Below are 22,574 nucleotides of genomic sequence, written 5' to 3'. Positions count from 1 at the left end.
GGGAATGCTGCTGGACCTCTCCCCTGCCACACCCTGCCTGCGTGCTTCCTCCAGGTACCATGGAAATGTGAATGCAGAAAAATGTATATATATATATGTATGTATGTATGTATATTTTTTGTATGTTTTAATTTATGAACTATTTCCAGGAAACTCCTGTTTGTATTCAAGCAGTATTTCCATTCATCGTGTTTTAATCCCACTGTTTTCTAGGGGAACCATAGCCTGGCTCCTCCATGGCTGGTTTCATCATACAGGCTCCTTCAGCTCTCCTACCTCTTTTACTTTAGGATCACCACTGTATCCCCTCACCCTCAGTTCCTTGGAATGTCCTGCCCTCCCTGATTCGGCTAGTTTAGAATAAGCAACCAAGAGGCAAAAGACTCCACAATTCCTTGTTAACCCCCTGAGCCTACCAGTTTCTTCTCCCATGCACAAATTAGGGTTGGTAATGTAGATATGAAAGGCCCATGTCTTATATCCAGCTTTGCCTCTCCCTTTGGTCTTTCTTATGAGCCCTTATGGCATCACATGATGTCTGCCCTAGTGCAAACAAATTAAATCATATGAACCATGTATTCCTGAGTAGTACAGCACAGGTAGATTGGCCAGTATGTCTGGCCCCTGGAAGATAATAATGTGTTATGGAGTGGTTCTTAGTTTGCATAGAGGCTCTTTTGTCACACCCAGTACAAGAGGCTTGAGGTAATGCTGGGAAACCCTTCTCTGCTGCTCAGCTGTAGTTTTGGTCCCTTGGGACCATTGAGAGAGAATGTGAGTTAAAACAGCCAAGGGTTGCTCAAAGGTAATCACGGAGACCAGTGCTGAACACAGTAGCCCTAGACGGGTTTCATATTAGCATTCACCCATCCACCCTATGTGCAAGTCTGCTAGACTCTGTCTCCATAGGTTTTAATGTTTGAAATGTACTGTCTGTGCCATGATTGTGGAGTATCCATGTAAAGCCTGCTGTGACAGCCTCTTTAGTGACCTTTGGTCCCTACAGATTCCTCCCCCTCCCCATCCCTTTACTCCACTGCAAGGCAATCCCTTATAGATATTGGTTTCCCAGCAGGTCTAGTTCTGCTCCCCCTTTAGCATTGGCAACAGCTGCAGCCCTAACACAGATCTTCTGCTATTGCCTGCTGCCTCTGTCTGTCCTCCAGCTGGTATTGTTCCAGTACTTCCTTTCTTAGTGCTGAGGGCCTGGCATATTTTGCACCTCCCTTTAAAGGGCCCATTGCATCTTTGGGGAGAGTTGTCTCCTTTGCTTGGTTTCTTGGGCCATCTTCTGAATACTTGTCTTTCTCACTGCATCTCCTATAAAATGGCTCCCTGCAGTCTCTTTTAGATTAGCTGCAATTTCCAAGGCTGGCCCTTGAGCCCCTCCCTGGTAATGCCAGAGCTTTGTGCAGAGCTTTACGTGTAATGGCATTTTTGTGTAAATAGCCCTGTATGTATTAGCACACATGTAGCAAGGGGCTGTTTGTCTTGGCACCTGCCTTTCTCTCCTGTCCCCTGGCAGGGCTAGGTGCTTTAAAAGTGTTTGGTTTAGTTTGAACAGTGGTGGCTGAAGTTGTAAGTCCCAGTGGCAGAGGAAGTTAATTAGAAACAGGGCTATGCTCCATCTCCCTTCTTTTCTGCCACCACCTTGCAGAAAAGGCTTGAAAGCTTTTATCTGAAGTAGTAATTCTCCTTAGGTTCTTCCTCAAATTCCTAGGCCAGATATTTAATGTGCAGTGACACTAGCTCCTCCATAATGTGAATTCTTCTCCCTTATCCCCACTGTGAATAGAAAGTCTGTCTGTATATTGTCAGGAAAAAAATATTTGAACTGTAAACTGCAGTGGAACAAATAAATATAGTGTACAGCATTGCCTCTGTGTGCAACTTCATTTTCCTTTTGGAGGGACTGCTTTTGTAGTAGCATTCATGACTAGGAGGAATGGAGAGAGCAGGACCCTGCCCTTGAATTGTTGCAGATAGTGTGAGGGAAATGGGTGGGCAGGCCTCTTGTAGGAGTCTGGGCAGCAAGAGGGGAACAAGCAGCACAGGAGGAAAGCTCAAAGTGCAAGGAGCATAGACGGGAACCTTAGTGAATCTAGGGGCAGGGAAAAAAATGGTGCACAGAAATTGGATGATAGATGGCATAAAAATGGAAAGAAGATGGAGAAAATGTGACCAGAAGGTTATGGAAGATGAGAAAGATACCTTCTCATTCTCATTGTAGTGGGAAGCTTGCTGAACTTGAAGGCCTAAATCCAACTTTGCCTTCAGATAGGGCAGTGGCTGGAAACCTTAAACAAGCTACAGGCCAGAACAACTTGGCTGCAGTCTGACTCAGGCCTGGCAGTATCTGCAGTATATCGTACCAGGGGGGCTTTCCCTGTACCACACCAGGGCCAGGTAGCTGCAAGCTGCACCCATGTTACCACCACTTCTAGCCTCCCACTCCTCAGCTGGATCATGGAGACAGCTTCCAACTGTTGGGGAGCTGCACTGTGGGTGGGCAGCTTTGAACTGCATCCACATTACTGCTGCTTCTCCCTGCTTCCCTCCTACACACTCCTCCCAGCTGAAGTGTGGGCACAGCTGCAAGCTGCCTGGCCTGACACAGCTCCCTACCATCTGGAAAGTGAGCCCAAGCTGTAGGGAGAAGTACCAGCAGCGTGGATGCAGCTGGAAATGCCTGGCCTCAGCTTGGTGTGTGGACACAGACAAAACTCCAGCCCTGCAGGCCAGATCCAGCCCATAGGCCATACATTGCTAATACTTGATGTAGAGTCTAGATCCTAAACTCCCAAGGTAGTCATAACTGTGCAAATCAGTCACAAAGCAATGAAGGAGGAGGAACCCAATAATCTAGTGGTTAGGGGTGAGTGGGAGACCTTTGTTTAGGCTCCCTTTACTGAAGGGTTTTGAATCTGCACACGTTCTCTAGGCACGAGGCCATGAGCTAGGTAGTGCCCGGAGCACCCCCTGTTGAAGCTGGCCTGCTTAATAATCAAGAAGATATGTAGGACCAGAAGGAGGACAAGGCAGAGGGAATTTGGCTCAGTAAAACAGGCACTGCCTGGAAAGCAATGAGCCCCTGGGTTCTGGACCCTATCTAGTTCCAATGGGGCTTCTGCTGCTACCACTGTTCTCTACCCATTTTATCCAGTGACTAAATGCAAAACATCATAGGAGTAGGAGTTAGAAGCGTGGTGACTAAGGACATAGTCAACATAACTTTCTAGAAGAAATGACCTCTGCCTTTACCATTCATGATGCACGTGGTAACATCTCCCTCAAACTTCCAGTAGAGCAGACAAGCTCAAGGGGTTTAAGTCACTGTCAGTATAAGTGGTCTTGCATTGCTCCCCAACCTTGTTGCTTCCCCTTCCTCTTCCCTGCTTCCAATATTTCTGTAATATTAAAGGAATCGGCACCCCTTAGACTGTGTTAACAATAGCGCTTCTGTTTGGTTCCACTTTTTCTGCCCTAACAGTGTTCCTCCCCAGTTGATTGTCCCAGGACCTCATCCAGGTCTAGGTCAGGTTCCCGCTGTAACACCTTTTGCTGCAACTCGGAGTAGAAGTCAATTCCCTCTGAGATGGAATGAATAGGCTTGTCTCGGTGCTGGTAATAGCTGCCCATCTGTTCCGATTGGTGCCGCTGTGGCATGTAGCACTTGTGATGCTGCGGCTGGTCCTTGAAGCTCCCATCATAGCCCTTGACACGGTTACGTTTGAACTCCAGAACTGTCTTGGTGTAGATGTTGAGAGTCGTGACAGCAGAGGCCATACAGCAGGTGAAGGAAGACCAGGCCATGCTAAGAGAGAGGAAAGGGAACCCAAGATGCAATTAGGATCTTACAGAATTCATCTTTGGAGTAAAATGAAGTTGTGATGAATGATACATATTGCTAATGGCAGCCTTAGCAATGCAGCCTTGCTGTTGCAGCCTTTCTGAAACACCAGGCCAAAAGGCATTAGCTAGAGATGGACATCAACTAGACTGACAGGGCTTTAGCCTGGTCAACCATTTTAAACCAATACAAGCCATTTTAGGCATTAAGCTTTATCCTGTCATTGCTTCCAGTTCCCCCAGACCAGGAATAGTTTGAAACTGGTAAAATGTCAAAGTGAAAAGCTCATAACACAAGTTTAACTCCCCCTGTCTTTGGTCTTCCTTGCGAGGCCAGAGCTCCCTAGAGCTTCATGCCAACTCTATCCTGATGCAAACAGTAGTTTGGAGAACATCCTAATGGATGTGGCATCCTCATTTGTATTTAGTTTGGTTCAATTCGTTTTAATGTAAGAGTGGAAAGGGTCTCCTGTCCCTGCATTTTCAAACCATTAACTCAAGGAGTTCCCAACATTTCTACTTCTTTCCCTCAAATACAGGCATAAATCACAACCCCAAATACACCACAGGTAAAAATGAGAGAAGGCAGCATTGCCACTGTGTGGCCACTACAATTACAGGGAAGTAGTTTGTCAGCACACGCTCAAGAGATCCAAGGAAAATGACTACACTCTGTGCTACAGAAGGAGGCACAAAACCCCACAGTCTATGCTAATATGATACAAGGCAGGGGTTTTCAACTGTTTTTGGTTGGTGTACCCCCGGTGACTGGTTGAGGAGCAGGGAGTCCCCCAGCCAGCAGGTCGACAAATGGAGGGGGGGAGGGTCCCCCAATGGCTGATCGACGAGTGGGGGGGGGGAGGGGCCCCTGCACACAGTGGCGAAACCGGAAGCACTGTCGGCAAAACCGGAAGCGTCCTCGCTTCTCTGTGCCACTGACGTGTACCCCCTGGGGCCTTCCCGAGTACCCCCAGGGGTATGCATACCCCTGGTTGACAACCCCTGATCTAAGGGAAAAATTCCTTCTTAACCCCAAATTGGGCAGTCAGTATAACACTAAGCAGAAGAACAAGATCCTCTAGCCAGGCAACTGGGTTTTCTAAATACCAATAGGAACATCAGTGGATCTCAACCACTCCCTCTTCCCCCAGCCTTAGCTATGGTCAACCAACATTTCAGTGCTTCAGAGGAAGATGAAGACCCCTCCTCCCTAGAAGCCAGTAGCATTCATGAGGGGAAACCAATTCCTTCCTAGCCCAACTGGCAATAAGCAAAAGCCCTGAGACAATGCGACTCCCAGACACCTTCCACAGTTTGGGAGAGCTTCCTTTACAAATAGTATATGACTGTATATCACATTCACTCACTATTAAACCAGGACTCCCTGTCCTATCATACCATTGCTTCCTCAAATTTGTCCTGTTCAGTCTTAAGGCAACTAAGGTTCATTGTCCCAATAACTTTGTTTGGAAGGAAAAAAATCCAAAATGTCACTCTTCTGATAGCCATACATTATTTCTAATTTCCAGTCTATACGTAGCCAGTTTGTACCAATTTAATCTTGAACTGGTGCAGTTTTTCAGCCACAAACATGCTTGTCCTTCTCTAGCATTCACCCTATCGATGTGCTTGTAGAATGACCTTATTCCCTTTCTCAGTCTCTGTTTTGCTCAACTAAATAAACCAGACTCCTTTAATCTTCTTTCATGAGACAAAGTCTCCACTCTCTCAACCATTTTAAATGCCCCTTCCTTGAATTCATTCCATGTTAAGTTAATCTGTTTTTAACACTGCTGATCAGAACTGCACACAATAGTCTAAACAGAGCCTTACCAATGCCTTGCATGCTAGGGATGTGCAAAGCTTCGGTCCCTGATTTGATTCAGAGGAGATTTGGCCAGATGCGGCGGCCAAATCTCCAAATCGAAATTGAATCAGGAGACCCTTTAATCTCTCCGAATCGAATAGGAACCCTCCGAATTGATTCGGAGAGATTGGGAAAGGTTCAGCGATTTGGACATAGACACCGCTTTAAATGTTTTTCCTACATACCTCTAGGTAGCAGGCGGCTCATGAATGCTGCGATGCTGGGGCACATGGAGTGTCCCACAGGAGCAGAGGGGGCTCCCCAGCGCACTCAGCAGAAGACCTGGAAGCACACAAGAAGCATGTCCAGTCCACTTCCGGGTCCACCGCCAAACACTCTGGGGAGCCCTCCTGCACCCCCCCCACCCCCCCCCCCGGCTCGGCAACTGGTGCCTTCTGGGTCTGGAAGGGCACCTGGGGTCCTACCATGGCCAATCGCCAAGCCAGGGGGGTGCAGGGGGCCTCCCCAGCAGACCCAAAAGTGGACCAGAAATACTTCTGGTCCACAGGACAAAACTTCCAGTCCACTTCCGTGGGCTCCCCCACGCTCCTGTGGGACACTCCAGCCACCCCACCATCGCAGTGTTCACAAGCTGTGCCTGGTACCTCGAGATATGTAGAAAAAACATTTAAAACTGTGTCTGTGGTTGAACTGCTGATTTGCTGGATCAGCATCAAATCTTCAGATTTGGATTTGGCCGAATCGAATCAGGGACAGTGATCTGAATCAACGAATCAAATCACTGTCCCTGATTCAGGATGAATCCGAATCTGAATTGAATAGGGCCAGTTCCACACACCTCTCTTGTATACCTCTGCTAGTTAAGAAGGTCTACATCAGGGTAAGCATGTTAGCAGAGGTATGGCAAAGACCGCATTTATAACTAAGATTATTTAGCATGGCAGAAGGGATTTGATTATAGAGGAGATTATGAAGAACAAAATGAAAGCTAATCAAGCTCTCCTTTTTTGTTTAATGGTGTCTCATAGCATGAGCTGGGATTGGTCTGGGGGGTCACTTGAAGATAATGGCAAGTAAATTTAAAAGTAGTGCAAAAAAAATACTTCATACAGTAATTGGTCAGTTGAATCAGTCCCCTCCAAGCATTACAAAGCCAGATCTTGCACCTAGCTTTAATGAGTTGGATAATTTTATGGTCTCACACTGTAATTTTGATAATCCAATCTCATATTTTAGGCTAGTAACTGATCACTGCCTAGGTCAAGAAAGAACCTTCCCACTTTTCATCTAATGCATCACAACTAATCAGTGTTTTTACGGGTTCTGTATGTTTCTCTGAAGCTTTAAGTTTTAGACACTGCCATTCAACGGATCTCAGATTTAATATGATCTATTTGAGTATGGAGACTTTTGTATTCCCCAAAGTATCTCCTCCATTCCTAGTGCTGCCAACCTCTTAGAAACTCACTCAGGAGCCACAAAACAACACTATCATGACTTCGATATTCTCTAATGTTTCCCTCTTAAGTAGGTGGTACCTCTTTTTCTGTAAGAAAAGCACTATACCCATGTATGGGGTAATAATGAACAACAGGCACTGTGCTCAATATCTCACAGCACACCAGAACAAATTCTCTCAATCCCTGTTAACCACAGATAGAAATATAGAGCAGTTATGGGGCTACCTATAGTATGTGGAGAAGATTTACTGCATTCAGCATACACGTTGCTGTGAGCTGCAGATTTGTAACAGTTGAGCACATGCACTGGCAACGTGTAGGTGGTGCATGTGGGTGCACTTGCACCCCCTGAATGTGGTGGTGCACCCTGTGTGAAAAGGTGCCGCCAACACTGCCTGTGGCGCCTGTGGGCAGTTGTCGTATACCTCCCCCGCCGCCAACACCACTGGTAGCGTCTGCGGGCACCACTGGACACCACTGCCACTGCTGGCTGCGTCTCTGGGTTGTCACTAACCACTGGTCAGCGCTCGCCACCCTTCCCTGCTGCCAATAGCACTGTGGCTACCTGTGGGAGCTCCCCGCTTGCCGTTGCCATGCTCCCGCCACCGATTGCACCACTGCTGCCTACAGGAGCTCGCCGTGCCCCACCAGCTTCCAGGGACATGCACCGTTCATGAGCACATGTAATACTGAATGAAGCAAGCAACAGCAATCTCACATGGAAGGAGACAGTGTAAAAACCCAGAAGAGGAGGAATTCTGATGATTAATTTCTATAAACCATCAGGCACTGTTTTGCACTCTTTCACTGACACAGCTGTTCAAGTCAGTGTTTTCAAACTATTGTGTGACATGATAGCTATTTGGTTCCTAGCACTTCATGCATTAATATTAAAAGGCGAGGGGTGTCAACATTAATAGTAAACCAATGATGAAATGGAGCAGATGGGACAAACTGGGCATGTCTACACATGCCTCCCATGGTGCAGTTGTTACTGTGCCATCGTTTAGTACTTGCTTTAGGAAGTACTAAATGACGGCACAGTAACAGCCATTACTGCACTGTCCTGGTGGCACACGGTTATTTTTAGCAGCTATGTCGTCATAGCGATGCACTACAGTGAGGTAGCTCATCAGTATGGCAACATAGCGTTGGTGTCACAGTTTGTGCTTGCTGACGCTACGTCGTAGTGACGAACTATGTTGCCATAGCGCGTCGCTACACTGATGTAGCATTATGTGTAGATGCGTTCACTGATTCTAAGAAAGGGCTTGGAGGTAAAGAGCAGGCAATAACACAGCCTACCATTCTAGGAGCATGGGAGTCTTGTCCTCCCAGAAGCTCTGAGATATTGAGCCTGTTCAATATTTACATGGAAAATAATGGGGACATCAGGATATAGTGGCTTTCCTCCCTCTAATTCAGTATTAAACCAAAGCTCCAGGATATTGCTAAGAGAGGTTTTGATCATCCACATTAATTAAAGAAGCCATGGTCACTGGATCTTAGCCAGTGCTGGCCAAACTTCAGTTTACATAATTAAATTTTGCCTCATTAAATTCTCTCTGCACAGCCACAGGGTTTATCGTTTCTTTTGCTAAAAGGACCCTCATGGTTGAACATGAGGAAACACTGAGTAACAACAAAGACTGGTGATTTGTGGAATAATTTCCCCTCAAAAAAGGGTGAAAGTTGCATTACTTGACTCATTTAAAACTGGGTTAGGCAAAACACTGGAAAACATATGCTTCAGGGAACAATCCTGCAGTGGATGAGATGTGACCCACTGGGTTTTCTGCATGCCTAAGATCTATTATATTAATCTTTTCAGGCACGGGATGAGGTGAAGGTGTTACAATGGCACCAGGGAAACCATGCTGGAGCTATCTTTAGGAGCAAGGAGGCTAATAGGAAACAGGTGAATTCTTGTGGAGTGGAGTGTGACAAAAGCCTCCAGTCAGGGGAGGTGAAAAGAGCCTCACAGCTCACATACTAGAAGGCCCAGCCATAGTCCCATGAGTGTGGTCTCCAGTCCTCCGGCCCCAGATTGACAGTTGCTTGGAAGACTTGTGTGAACATCATGTGCGCCACCATCCCAAGCAGGCCTAAAGCAAGAGGACAGGAAGACAAAGTTGTCATGATGGGGCCAGGGCCTTACCTCATCTCTGTTTAGGGACTAAGGTTTAGAATCACATTTATCCTCATGCTCTGCAAATTTAGCAACTACAGAACTAGCATCCCCTGGGCCCTGCTCTATTTGGGTCACTTTCTTTTCCCTCTGGTTCTCTGTTATTTTCCCCCAACTCTGCTCATTTCTTGCTCTCCCTTGCTACCTACCATGTTCTCTCCATTGTCCTCCTAATCCCTTATAAACATTCTACTAGGCCTTTGCTTCACTTTCCTCCCCAGAGGAATTCTTGAACTTTTTCCTGATGGGATTTATACTCTGTGTTATGCTGCCTTTGGGAACACGTTCACAGTTTCATGCCTGTAGAGAGGTACTCACCTGACAGCACAGAGAAGACAGCGGCAAAGGCATTGAGCTTCAGTCCACAGATAGGATTCCCTGTGTACAGGATCTCCATCACCAGTAGAATGAAACTAATGAGCAGCAAGCTGATGTAGAACATCTCTGAGCCTAGTGACAGCCACAGGATTCCTGCCATGAACAAGAGGAAAGAACAAATCTTTCAGAGTTAGCATGTTAGAGGCATAACCTGCCACAGTGAGAGTACTTCCTTCTGACCTCCTGACTATACAGTTGTGATGCCCACCATAAACAGGCTCATGCTAGCTTTCCCCAGAGCACTCCAGAAAATACTGGGCAAACTAAAGCACCTTTTGCAGGTGACCTGAATACAGGGCTTGCCTACACATAGCCCTTTTAAGTGGGATTAGCATAAAATCGCCATTTTTAAGGCGCATTAAGGGTGTGCACATGTAATCCCACCTAAATTTGATACCTGCTTAAAGCAAGTATCAAATTTAAGCCGGCATAGTTAAATCGCATTAGCTCACATGTGGACGCTTAATGCGCCTTAGCAGGGCACTAATGCAATTTAGCAATGTCAGCCTAAATGTAATGTGCTTTAATGCTCTTTAGTGCATCTGCATGTAGACGCATGCCTAAATTGCCTTAATGCACCTTAAGCAAAGGTGCATTAAGTTTAGGCATGTGTAACTACATGTGTAGACATGCCTACAGTGAAAGTAACACTTCCCACCAGCACATCCCATTAAGGGCTTAAGTGATTTCTGTAGGTCTCATGTAAGCCCGTTGTACAGCAGGACCCTCCTTCTATAATGCACGGGGAGGTAGGATCTAGAAAACTCAGCACATTGAGCAAGAAACTGCCTAAACCAGTGAATTGAAAACAGAGAGCCTTAAACTACATGTCTTCCCAGGACTTGGGCTCAATTTGCTGCAAGTGGTCCTATTTCTACTGAGGATGCACATACATGAACCCTTCTCTGGAGTTAGACACATAACACCAGTCTGAGGAAGGGTCAGTCCTTTCAAGCCATGGTTGGAGGAGTGTGTAGTACCTGTATCAACAGTGCAGTGGTTAGTGCACTCAGCTAGAATATGGGATATTTAGAGATTATAACCCACATTTACCCAGATCCCTGGAAAGTTCCCTATCAGGTTATAGGACGTTTGGGGGCTCTATAATCTCCTCCTGTTGAAGTTGCTGCACTTTGCATAGTATAACTAAATACCCACTGGACCAGTGAGAGAAGAGAGAGCATCTGATTCTGTAATCTAGGGCAAGGGGTGGATCGGTATGGCAGTTTCTACTGTAATTGAATGTTCAAGGATTTGTAAAAAGTAGAGTAGCTTCAACAGGCACAGTTGAGAGATGTCCTACCCCAGAATACCCTATGGGGTAGGGAATGCTTCTAGGACATAAAAGCTTGGGTTTGAGTTCCCCACAGGAAGAGAAATGATTTCAGCCATGTCTCCCATGTCTCAGCAGAGTATTCTGATCATTGCATAATTGTTTTAAAGGAGTTGGAGCAGAAGGGGATGCAGCCAGCTCCTCTGGCCACATTTTATGTAGGATTACAGCATAACTATCAGACCAGGTCCCACAAATGAAAGATGGGAGAATTCCTATTTTCTGAATCCTGATGGGGTGTAGGGATGAGCTTGGTGTAGGCACCAAGCTGTTCAGTGCCGTCAAACCTAATTGTGATACTTTCTGGGTATACTCCAAAGGAGACATCAAGGAAGCTAGGAATGTTTGCTGATAGAAAATTAGCTACTAGTCAGATCCACAGAAAGACTGAGGTGCCCACCTGACTGCCACTTTAGGTGCTTAAGTCCATTATTTAGATCTTCCAAACACCTTCCCAGCTCCTTCCTAACTTTGGAGATTCCATACAGTTCACAGGCACGTACGTTTTTAACTGTAAAATTCTCTAGGTGCCTAATGGCTGACAAACTTGTCAGGGAAACATCTCTATCACTGGCAAGGCACATGAAGATCCTTTGGAACACATCTACCAGACTCAGATGTGTAGAAATGTGGCTGGAAATGATGATGCTGCCACTCCATTTTTTTTATCCAATAGCACAGAAGTTAGAGTACTTCCCTGAAATGTGGAAGACTCAAGGTCTGTTCTCTTTTGCATCTGAGAGGATTTGAACCTGACTCTCCTCTCTCCAAGATGAATGGGTAAACTACTATACAGGAAGTATTCTAGGTTGAGGAGGGGGTTTTCCTCAATACCTTCTGTTAAAGCTCTTCCACTTCCACAGCAGTGCTAGCCCCTTTTTACAGAGAAAGTAGCCACTATTTTGGGACACCCCACTTTTTGGATGCCCAATCTAAGACACCAAGGACAAAATCCTGGTCTCAGTGAACTCCATGGAAGTACTGTCATTACATTTAAAATAATTACATTTTCAGAGATTCTGATCACCCACAGCTCCCCTTCCCTCCAGCCATAGTGGGCACTTTGCACCACTGAGATCCAGATTAACTAAATCTCCCAAAAATCCAAATAACCAAAATGTGTGGCCCCTTTTGCAGTATGTGACTTGTCCAAGAACATTCAGCCCACTTGTATTACTGTTTACCATTTTCGTTACTAATGTGCTTGTTACGATCAAAGGTTGTATGATGAAACAGGGAAAGAAGTCAATCTTTTCCGGCTTTCCACTTCAGCGGAAAGTAGAAAGCATCAGAAAATATATATGGAAAGTTGAGATTTCTAGCATTGATTTTGCAGATACCAGAGGCTTGAATAACTACCTAGGGAGAAATCCTGTCCCTTCTGACTTCAGTGCAGGCAGGATATCACCCATGAATCTAAAAATCCTAATTTTTTCTATACTACCCTCCCAACCTGCTGAAACTTCCCCGTCCCTCAAGGAGGTGCACTGGGAAATTCTAGTAGGCTAAAGAAAAGGCTAATTCTTACCTCTCTCCCCTGGGGGTGAGAGCTCGATGAAACTTCGGCATTTCTCATCTGAAATGCAAACAAAACCAGTCTCAAGTGATGCAATTTCTCAAAGGATGATTGAAGAGGTAGGAGAAAAAAAATCCCCCTTGTTGGACTCTTGTTTTCCTCTACCGGGCATGACTCCACCTATCTTAAAGTCTTCTAGGCTTTGGTATCTTTTTGGCCAAGGAAGTAATTACTTTGATCTCTTTTTGGCACTCCGGTAGAGAAAAGTATGGAAGAAGGATAACGCCTGTCTGTAGTGCAGAGGCAGGAAGCTTCATGCATTAAAAATCCCCACAATATTCAATATAGTTGAGCATAAAAATACTATACATTTAAAACATTATAAAGTTGTGATGACATAAAACAAGTATTTGAAAGGAAATAATTTTGTATTAGAAGTTACATAGGCTGCTTTAATTTTCTAATTGCACTAGTTTTATCCAGGAGACCATAAATCTGCTTGCATCTTACTTACACTTCTCTGTGATTTTCCATTACAAACTCTCATGAACTTAGATTCATTTCATGGCCAACAAACTCAGTGAAAATCACCCCCACTTGTCTGATCATTAATTCCAAAACACACCAATTTATTTCCTTGTCTCTTGCCTCAGTCCAATTTCTAACTATGATAAGAAGCATACAAACTATCAGGCTTATCAACCTGCACATCCAGTCCATCTACCTCTGTGCTCTGAGCTAGTCAGCTCTAATTTAGTCCATTCACCCTCTTTTGCAGGCTGGAAATACTATTACACTTTCTATATTAGTCATTGTGATGGAAATCACAGACTTCACTCCAGCCATGAATAAACTATTTTCCAATCCACTGACTCCATCCTAGGGCAGAATAATTCGCATACCACCCTTAGCTAGGACATTATTTTTTTCCATAAAAGAAAGACGGGGCCCTGTCTGTAATGTTTTCATTACGGGTCCAGGATTTTACAAGATGTCCAAAGCTGTAATAGCTGAAGTGCATCACCATTCAAGTGATAATAGACAGAAAAACAGGCACAGAGCCAAGGTTATTTGTATACCTGTAATTGCATGTTTCCACATTTTAAAGGTTTCATTTTAAATAACTGCAGTTCTCAATACTGTTTTAAAATAGCTGATACTTATCTAAATAAATAAGATTTCTTTTGTCCAGAAATGTGCTTACTTTGCTTCAGAGACCACAAAAACAGTCTTTTGTAGTTTCCTCAGTAAATCTCCAGACCCAAATACACATAGCAGTGAACAGCATGACATGCAAAAAATTTTATTCAAACGTCATGCCATGATCATTATCCCAGCTCACTGTGCCTGTGTATATTTTCACTTCCATAAGCTTTTTACTCACCTCTGTTAGTAGACATTAGAACTTCTATACAATTGTTATTTCAAATATTGCACTCATAAAGGATAAACTTGGAGCCTCACTGAAGTCAACTGCAAAACTCCCAGGAGTTCACTCTTGAGATTTGTTAAGGTGCCAGGACTTTTATAAGGAAACCAAACCCTAGGAAAAATCTATTTTGTTCTGTTACAAACCCCACATATGCAAAGGTTCACTGCAAAGGGGTTGGTTTCAAAATATTCTGAACATGTGCAATGTCTTGCTTGCCCTCCACAATGGAAGTTTCTTTAAGCAATATGCCCAGACTCCTACTTTAGTTAGCAGTAAAAATCCAGTGGCCTGCTGTTTCTATGGTGCAGACTGCTAGCCTACTTGACTATGACTGTTGTGGTAGTGGGGTGGGATCACACACATTGTACAACCTGCAATCTCTGGTGCATGTCTGATTTAGACAATCAACTGTCCTGAGGAACGAAGGCACATTATAATAAGAGCTGGCTGCTATTTTGGCTTGAATATTTAATTCACCAAAAATGCAGAATTTGGGGGGGGAGTCGGTGTATTTGCTTCAATACAGAAGGACAGTTACCTAATTGTAATATTAAAAAATTACAAATAAAATATAAATTCAACAAAGGAAATGTTTTATTCAACCTAAAACAGCATTTTTCTTTTTCTCTCTTCTCCTCCCAGTATGGCCTGTGAAGTAGAAATATCAATCATTCTTATAGCTCTGGCTATAAACTTTTATGTGTTCCTTTGCTAAGGATTAGAATGGGTTGGAAATTTTCTGGCAGAAAGTTTTTCTAGATAAGGCTGGTTTAGTGAATCTAGAATGTATCATTTAAAACAACTTGGGTTCAATGAGAAGTCATCCTGAAGGACTCCCCAGGACCAAGGACCTGATGCTTTCAGGGTTTGTAGGAAAGTCTGGCTTGGAGCCAGAGACCATGGAAGGCCGTTGCTGCCATCCAATGAAATCGATAATCTTCTCTTCTGAGCAGTGAAACTAACAAATATATCAATTTCACTAAACAGCTTTAGGATCCAGGGTAATTACATATCATGGGAAGTGTGAACACGGTTTGGTTTTCAACTCTAAACCAACATTTGGAAAGACAAAGGAAAATTTCCTTCAGACAAAAAAAAATTTGATTTTTGGGCTGTCCTACTGCAGGTTTGTCCACACCATGGTGGCAACATGCCCTAGCAGAGGCATGCACAAACACATCTCACCTGCCTGCGCCTGCTCCCACTCCTACACCTAAACCCAGAAATATACCAGTGAGGCCATTCTGAAGCCATGCCACACATGCAGACCTGGAGAGCAGTCATAGAGAGTTGTCCCTAGAACAGCATGACCAGCATATGAAAAAGTTTAGCATGTGGAAGTGGGAGCAGGTAGGAGGGCATGGGGAATGCTGCTGCTGCAGTATAGACATACTCTTAGGATCCAATGCAACATGTGCTGAAATGAACCAGTTCGTGCTTATGCAATGGGGCCAACACCCAACTCCATCCCAGATAAAAAAGCAGCTTCTTTACTAGCTTCCTTTGGACATACTTTATCTTAAAAACAATACACTCCCACCCCAGATGAAACTCTGAACCTCTCTACTGAAAAAGGGGTGTCTTCCCCCACCCTGAGTAGGGAGTTTCATTAGAGGAACTTACCCCTCCCGACTTTTATGTATACTGTTTAGGCATATGCCATCCAAAATTGCTTTACCTCCCTTTTTTCTTTTGCTGCCATATTACCATGCAAACTACGGTCTGTGCCCATTATTACCTCTACATCTCTCTTTACATTACTGCTTTCCAGAGTTCTCCTTCCCAACGAGTCTCTGCCTGGCAGATTATTTTTTCCAGATGTATTAGCCTGTATGTTTCTCAGATGAATTTCATCTGGTTATTTCCTGGCCACAATTCTAATCTTTCCAAATCCCTTGTATTATTTTTCTGTCCTCAGTGGTGTTCAGGGTCCCTCCCAATTCAGTACCATTTGCTAATTTCATTAACATGTTGTCCACTACCTCATCCAGAACTTTAATAAGGTTATTAAATAATGTTGGCCTAATGCTGATCCTTATATTGGCCCCATGAGACACCTTTCCCTAACTTAATGTATGGCTGCAGATTATATTTTTTGTTTCTGCTCCTGCCACTAGCTTTCAAGATCCATAAAAACGGGTAGATTCAAGCCAGTTTGGATTAATTCTGAGTGTATGATTTCATGAAACACTGTACAAAATACCTCACTAAAATCCACCCCAGTCACATCTCCTGCTGTCCCTTCAGGCATGGCTGCTATTCCAGTACTGTCCAGAGGCCTGTTAATTCTTTCAAAGAAAAACCTCGCATTCCAACAATGCAGTCCCATTCCCAATTCATCCCACAATCACCATGGAAATATGCATTACAGCCTTAGCCATCTGTAAATTAAAAACATTCCATTCTTAATCATCCCTGAAAATGCCCAAAACAAATCAGGCCTCTTATTGGACCTAATAGGGCTGAATATTTTTTTAAATTGTCATCCTGGTTTTAGGCAAGATCTTTCTATTTTCAGACTTCTACCCCAAAGGATAAAGTAAGAAACATACAGAATTAAAGTGCATATAATGCCTCCTTTACATAAGAAGTTATGTTATGCGTGCACTGGGGCATAGATGGGGAAAGTTGACTTCATGCAGAGGAATGGGCTAAAGAATCTTTTTTTCTATATCATTACTGGATTTACCTGAATCCAGATGAATCCAAATTTAAGATGCTTCCCCCACTAATTAGATTCTATACATGGAAATGTCTACGTTCGCTATTATTTTCTATGCATAGAACCTAATTTTTGGAGGGGTGTCTTAAATTCATCCCCAACACTGCTGCGGTAGAGAAAGCATTGGCAGGGGATGAGGACCTAGACCTCTGCCTCTTGTTTTCCTGGACCTGGCCTTTCCGGCTTGTCCCACCACCCCTTGCCCTGCAATGCTAATGCCTACCGCATTGCTGCTTGGCCCCCTTGTCCCTTGCCCCCCTGTGCTTGTGTCTGTCTGTGCCTGCCCCTCTGCCACTTGCCCCCCACCACATGCAAACCTCCACCACTTACCTTCTGTGGTGGCTCTGCATCAGTTCCACCTCCAGCTCTAGGGAAGTTAGTGGTCCTGGCCTTGGCCCCAGCCCCAGTCCAGCCAGACAGAAGCAACAGTGGCAACTCTGGGCCCACCCATGTCAGGACTGGAGGGGCCAGAGCTGGAGCAGAAGGTGGGAAGGAGGCAGGCAGCAGTGGGAGGCTGGTTAAGTGGTCCCCACCATGCTCCCCCCCTTTGTCCCTCCACTGCACAGTCTTCCCACATGTGAGCCCAACTGTGGGCCTGCTGCACAAGTCACCTTGGCCTGGGGCTGATGTTGGCTCAGCTCTAGTTATGGCCTCGAGCCCAGAGCCAAAACCAGAGCTGGGCTGCTGCCTTACCTGCGCCAGTAGTTGAATCTAAGATGAGGCATGTTTTACTCTCATGTTGACTGGGGGAGAAAGACCTTGTTTTGGATTTGAGTGAATACAGTAATTACAATTTAGCTGTTTACTGACTTCAGGGCTGCTTTTGAATCGTATTCTGGTCCCCATAGATATAAATCTTGGCTATGGGCTGGGGACAATTCCTCCAGAACAAGTTCATCAAAAAACCCGGCATTAGGATTGGGGAAGATTGGGTTGAGAGGAAGAAAGGGTTCAGGGATGCAGTACAATTCATAGGTAATCTAAATAAGTTTGCTATATAAATTACAGTGACATTGTGAAGGAGTATGAACACGCTGGAGGATGTGAGCATAATTCAGAAGGATCTCGACAGATAGGAAAGTTGGGCTAGAGCTAACAGGATGAAGCTTAGTGTGGACAAATGCAAGGTACTACACATTGGGAAGAATAATCAAAAACACAAATACAAAATGGGTGACACCTAGCTGCATGGCAGATCTATGGAAAAGGACTTGGGAGTCTTGGTAGACCACAGACTCAATATGAGTCTGCAGTGTGATGCAGCCGCACAAAAGGTGAATGAGGTTTTAGGCTGCATCAATAGAAATATTCGGTTCAAGACACAGGTGGTGATAGTGCATCTCTACTTGGGACTGGTTAGGCCTCATCTGGAGTAGTGTGTGCAGTTCTGGGCTCCTTATTTTAAAAAGAAGTTGGAGAAGTTAGAGAGGTTCCAGAGGCAAGCAATCATAGAATTACAGAATTATAGAATCATAGAAGTAGGGTTGGAAGGGACCTTGTAGATCTTCAAGTCCGACCCCCTCCCTGGGCAGGAGGAAAACTGGGCTCAAATGACCCCAGCCAGGTAGGCATCAAGCCTCTTCTTAAAGACCCCCAGGGTAGGAGCCAGCACCACTTCCCTCAGAAGTTGGTTCCAGATCCTAGCCTCCCTAACTGTGAAGTAGTTCTTACGGATGTCTAATCTAAACCTACTCTCCAACGACTTGTGGCCGTTATTCCTTGTTATCCCGGGGGGCGCTAGGGGAAACAAGGATTCCCCCAAACCCTTCTGGCCCCCCCAGTGAGTTTATAGATGTTCACCAGGGCTCCCCGCAGCCTTCTCTTGTGAAGGCTGAACAGGTTCAGGTCCTGTAGCCTCTCATTGTAGGGTCTGCCCTGCTGTCCCCAGATCATGAGGGTGGCCCTCCTCTGGACCCTCTCAATGTTGTCCACATCCCTCTTGAAGTGGGGTGCCCAGAACTGGACACAGTACTCCAGCTGGGGCCTGACCAGTGTCGCCTCCTTGGCCCTACTTGAGATGAACCTGTGGATGCACGATAAGATCCGGTTAGCCCTGCTGACCGTGACCTTGCATTGTTGGCCCATGTTCATCTTGGAGTCAATAATGACTCCAAGATCCCTTTCTGCCTCCGTGCTCTCAAGAAGGGAATTTCCCATTTTATAAGTGTGCTGCTGGTTACTAGCTGAACTAGGTATGTTCAGCTTGCAGAAAAGGCACTTAAGAGGGGACATGATCTCAGTCTTCATATACTAGAAGGACTGCCATAAATAAGAGGGAAGGCACCTTTTCTCTCTCTTGCTGCAGTGGACCAATGGCTTGAAGTTACAGCAAAGTTAGTTTAGATTGGATATCCAGAAAAACTTCCCCACTGTGAGAATAGTGAGTCAGTAAAATAGACTGCCTAGGGAAGCTGTGGACCATCCATCACTGGAGGTGTTCAAGAAGAGGTTGGATAGCCATTGGTTGGGGATGATTTAGGTATAGCTATGCCTGTTTTCTACCATGAGTATTTCCCATGTTTCTACGCCTTGCTGGTTGCTCCGTTGCATGCACCCCCACCTTGCTTCTCCCCACCTGCTATATGTGTTTTTAAGCATCCCCAGAGGCACTGGGTGTTAGGATGGGGACTTCAACTGTTGCGTGCTAATTTTTCTACTAGGAGCAAAACAAGAGGTTCCTGGCCAGAGGGTCTTTCCCCTCCACTCAAGATCAGAACAACTGCCATATTTGGGATCAGGAAGGGATTTTATGCTATGGTCAGGCTGTTATGGACCGTGGGGGTTTTTGCCTTCCTCTGTAGCAGGAGGCATGGCCCTCTGCCTGGGATCTCTTGAGTGTATATTGACAATATTTTATAGAAGCAGGACATTAGCTGCTACAGTTCCCCTGCTTTACCTGTGACAGGTTAGGGTATTAGCCCTATGTTGTGTCAGGGTTGAGGGTAGTCTTATGTAGAGTTTAGATTATGGCTGTATGGGATGGTTTGGATAGGGATGATCCTGCCTCACGCAGTGGGTTGGATTACATGATCCCTGGACGTCCCTTCCAACCCTACTTCTCTATGACTCTATGACTGTGCATTAGCCACTAGGGGTAGAGGAAGGGTGCAAGGGGGGGAAACAGTGGCTCCCAGTATGGGCACAATGCTACTACAAAGGTGGCATAAAGAACATTGCTACCCCAAGTCTTCAAAAATCACAAGTCTGCTCCCTCAAGAAATCATATGATTGTTTAGAAAATGAAGATGATCTATCTGCTAATTTGCTTTCTAGTTTTCATTTGCTTAAGCTTTTCTCTACGACATTTCTTTCAAATGAGAGCTTGAGAATCTCTTGTAGTCACACAACTTCAGGGTCTCAGAGCTTTAAAAAAAGCCTCAAATATTTGGTACTTACAATGAAAACTGCAAGAGCTGGCAACACTGCATGAAGCTGTCCCCTGTGTCAGGAGGCCCAGCATCTGTTCCCAAGAGAATGTGAAATGAAGTGTGGGGGTCCTCCAGTTCCTACAAGGGCAGATGACGACCTCACTGCAAGTAGCACTCAGCAGCCCTTTTGTTAGCAGGCACATATCGAATGGGGTATTGAAAACAACTGCCCCCTTTCCAACCTCTAAATGAGGGATAGAGCATATTGGTAAGGCTACCCTACCTGGTCCAGGCTATGAAGAAAATGTTGTTCCCTCCTGCTGCCAGTCTGGCATTCTTCATTGTTACTTAACTCATTGAGTAAATAAGAACAAGGAGACACTACCTGGCCCTTCCATGTTCTCCTCACAGGAAAGCCACATGCCAGTGTGGAAGTATTGGAAGGCAAAGCGGTCATCCCCGGTCTCCCAGCTATAGTGCACCACATCCTGGGATGAAGAGTTGTTAGATCCTCCATCAGCAGACACATGGACACCAATGCACTTGGTAGCTTTGCCCTTTCCACACAAAGGTTTGGGCACTTTCTGGGTCCCAACACACCAGTAGCTGCTAAGCAAGGCCGTGGTGGAGAGGCTGAGAGCCAGCAAGTTCAGGGCTACTGCTAGGAAAGCACGGCGCCATGGCAGGACCTTCAGGAGTTCCATCTGCAAGACAGACATGAAGGATTCACATTTCAGACACAGGCACTGGGCCTCTTCCCATCAAGTTATGGGTGTATGGCAGTGGAAAGAGGCATCTCATTGTCCCACTCAGTAATTAGAGACCATTTGCTGACAGCATGACACCTTAGACTGTGGAAAAGCTTCTCAAAGGAAGCAGTTCAGCCATTTAAAACTGGCCTATATAGTAGTACTGGCAAATACATTGCATCTCTCTCATAGGTAGTACTGGCAAATACGTTGCATCTCTCTCATAGGATGCTAACATAGTCCAAATCAAAATATCATTGGGACACACTGCTGTGGCAATGACCTTGCTCAATTGAACAACATATGACCTTTAGAGCTCATAGGGAGTGATCAGAGTGCTCCATGTTTCAGCTCATCTGAAAAGGAGCTATTTCAACAGCACCTTCACATGGCAGGGCCATGGTCCATTTCTCACTCTAAGGGGAGATCACCCCTGGCACTTCTTGCAGAACCCTGGAATGTTCTCTTGAGGTCTCCCAACTATGCAAGACAAACTACTTAGGTATTATCTGACCGTATAGCCACTTCTTATGCAATCAGGCCTGTGCTTTCTCCTATGCAGCATCTTCTTGGTACAGCACAACTTCCCTGTGCTTAAACACGTAGCTCCTACCTCTCCAGATGTATGACCTCCTTGAAACCTATTTCAGTTGCACTGCTTACCATGAATGACCCATTGAGGTTCTCCTGCCCCCTGACCTCTACTGCCTTGTCTATCTTTATGAGCTCCTCAAAGCAGGGACTACTCCTCCTTTTTCCCCAGTGATTGGCATGTACCTGGCACAGTGTGGGCATTATCATAAATAACATTAGACTGGATGCTGCTCCACTTGTGATAAGTTAAAAGGACACAACCCAAAGTGGTAAGGTTAGAGCCATGATATTCACTCTGCTTACCAGACAAGCCTGTAATTCTCATCAGAAAAGGAAATTGCCTGAGATGGAGTAACCTCCCTTCTGTGAGCAGAATTTCAAGAGCCCTCCATCATCCTGAGAAAACCCTGCTGGTGGCAGAAATGTGTCTATCAAAAATGCATTCAAACACAAGAAACCCTTCAATTCTTGAGCTGCCCTGTACCTGGCTCTGTTTCCTCCCTGTCCTCAGGTTCCTTTTCCCCTCATTTTCAGAACAACCATCTCCTATTATTCTGGTCAATGATGCTGGAAAAGTTGTTGCCATCACTACCAAGCTCAGTCTCACAATCTGAAAGCAAGCTTAACTTCACCAGTTCCATGAAGCTGACATTAGACAGCTGCACACTATTAAGGGCTTCTGGCTAGGACTTGTGGAAATTTTTTGGTGGAAAACTGGGGTTTTGACAAAATATAAATTGTTGTGCAAAGTGTCTGCTTGGCTCAAAAATATTCCGTTTCTTTGAGGCCCCAAAATACAAAAAGTTTTTTTCTTTCTTTTCAGTTTTCACCAGATTTCGCTCAAAGTTTTATTATGGTTTTTTTCTGAAACAGAAGGGTTTTTTTCTTTGTTTAATTAAAAGGTTCCCCCCCCCCACCAAAAATGTCAATGGGAATAATTTAAATATTTTACAAGAGGAAAAAAACCCCTAGTGATAACATCTTAGAATTTTTATCATTTTGTAAATGCCTCAGGATTGGAAAAACAAGGGGATAAAGAAAATGGAGATGACAAAGGAATTAGGTCAGAAGGTAGAAAGAGAAGAGAATGAGGACTTTTAGAGGGAAAGGAAGAAGGAAAATTGATCTATGTCATCATCAGAAGACCACTATCAGAA

At 44.9% G+C, this 22,574-nt stretch overlaps 1 protein-coding gene across 1 annotated transcript; it reads right to left on the bottom strand.

Annotated features, from left to right (window-relative positions):
* Positions 1 to 7: 7 nt before the first annotated feature.
* On the bottom strand, positions 8 to 20,778 carry GSG1 (germ cell associated 1). The gene is made up of 5 exons (XM_025204813.1): positions 20,460 to 20,778; positions 12,565 to 12,612; positions 9,644 to 9,796; positions 9,131 to 9,242; positions 8 to 3,814 (listed from the first exon to the last, which is right to left on the bottom strand). Exons 1-5 carry the CDS (start codon positions 20,776 to 20,778, stop codon positions 3,484 to 3,486), a joined length of 963 nt encoding a protein of 320 aa, XP_025060598.1. The 3' UTR covers positions 8 to 3,483.
* Positions 20,779 to 22,574: the final 1,796 nt, after the last annotated feature.

The sequence above is a fragment of the Alligator sinensis genome, unplaced genomic scaffold (assembly GCF_000455745.1).
Source record: "Alligator sinensis unplaced genomic scaffold, ASM45574v1 scaffold166_1, whole genome shotgun sequence".
NCBI classification, from domain to species: Eukaryota; Metazoa; Chordata; order Crocodylia; family Alligatoridae; genus Alligator; species Alligator sinensis.
The sequence above is the reverse complement of the archived record's forward strand: the minus strand, read 5'-3'. Positions and strand labels throughout refer to the sequence as shown.

Coding starts and splice junctions, on each gene's coding strand:
- GSG1 (XM_025204813.1), bottom strand. CDS start 20,778: ATGGAACTCCTGAAGGTCCTGCCATGGCGCCGTGCTTTCCTAGCAGTA. Junction 12,613..20,459: donor GGAGAACATGGAAGGGCCAG/GTAGTGTCTCCT, acceptor TTTGCATTTCAG/ATGAGAAATGCCGAAGTTTC. Junction 9,243..9,643: donor TGTCTTCTCTGTGCTGTCAG/GTGAGTACCTCT, acceptor CTCTTGCTTTAG/GCCTGCTTGGGATGGTGGCG.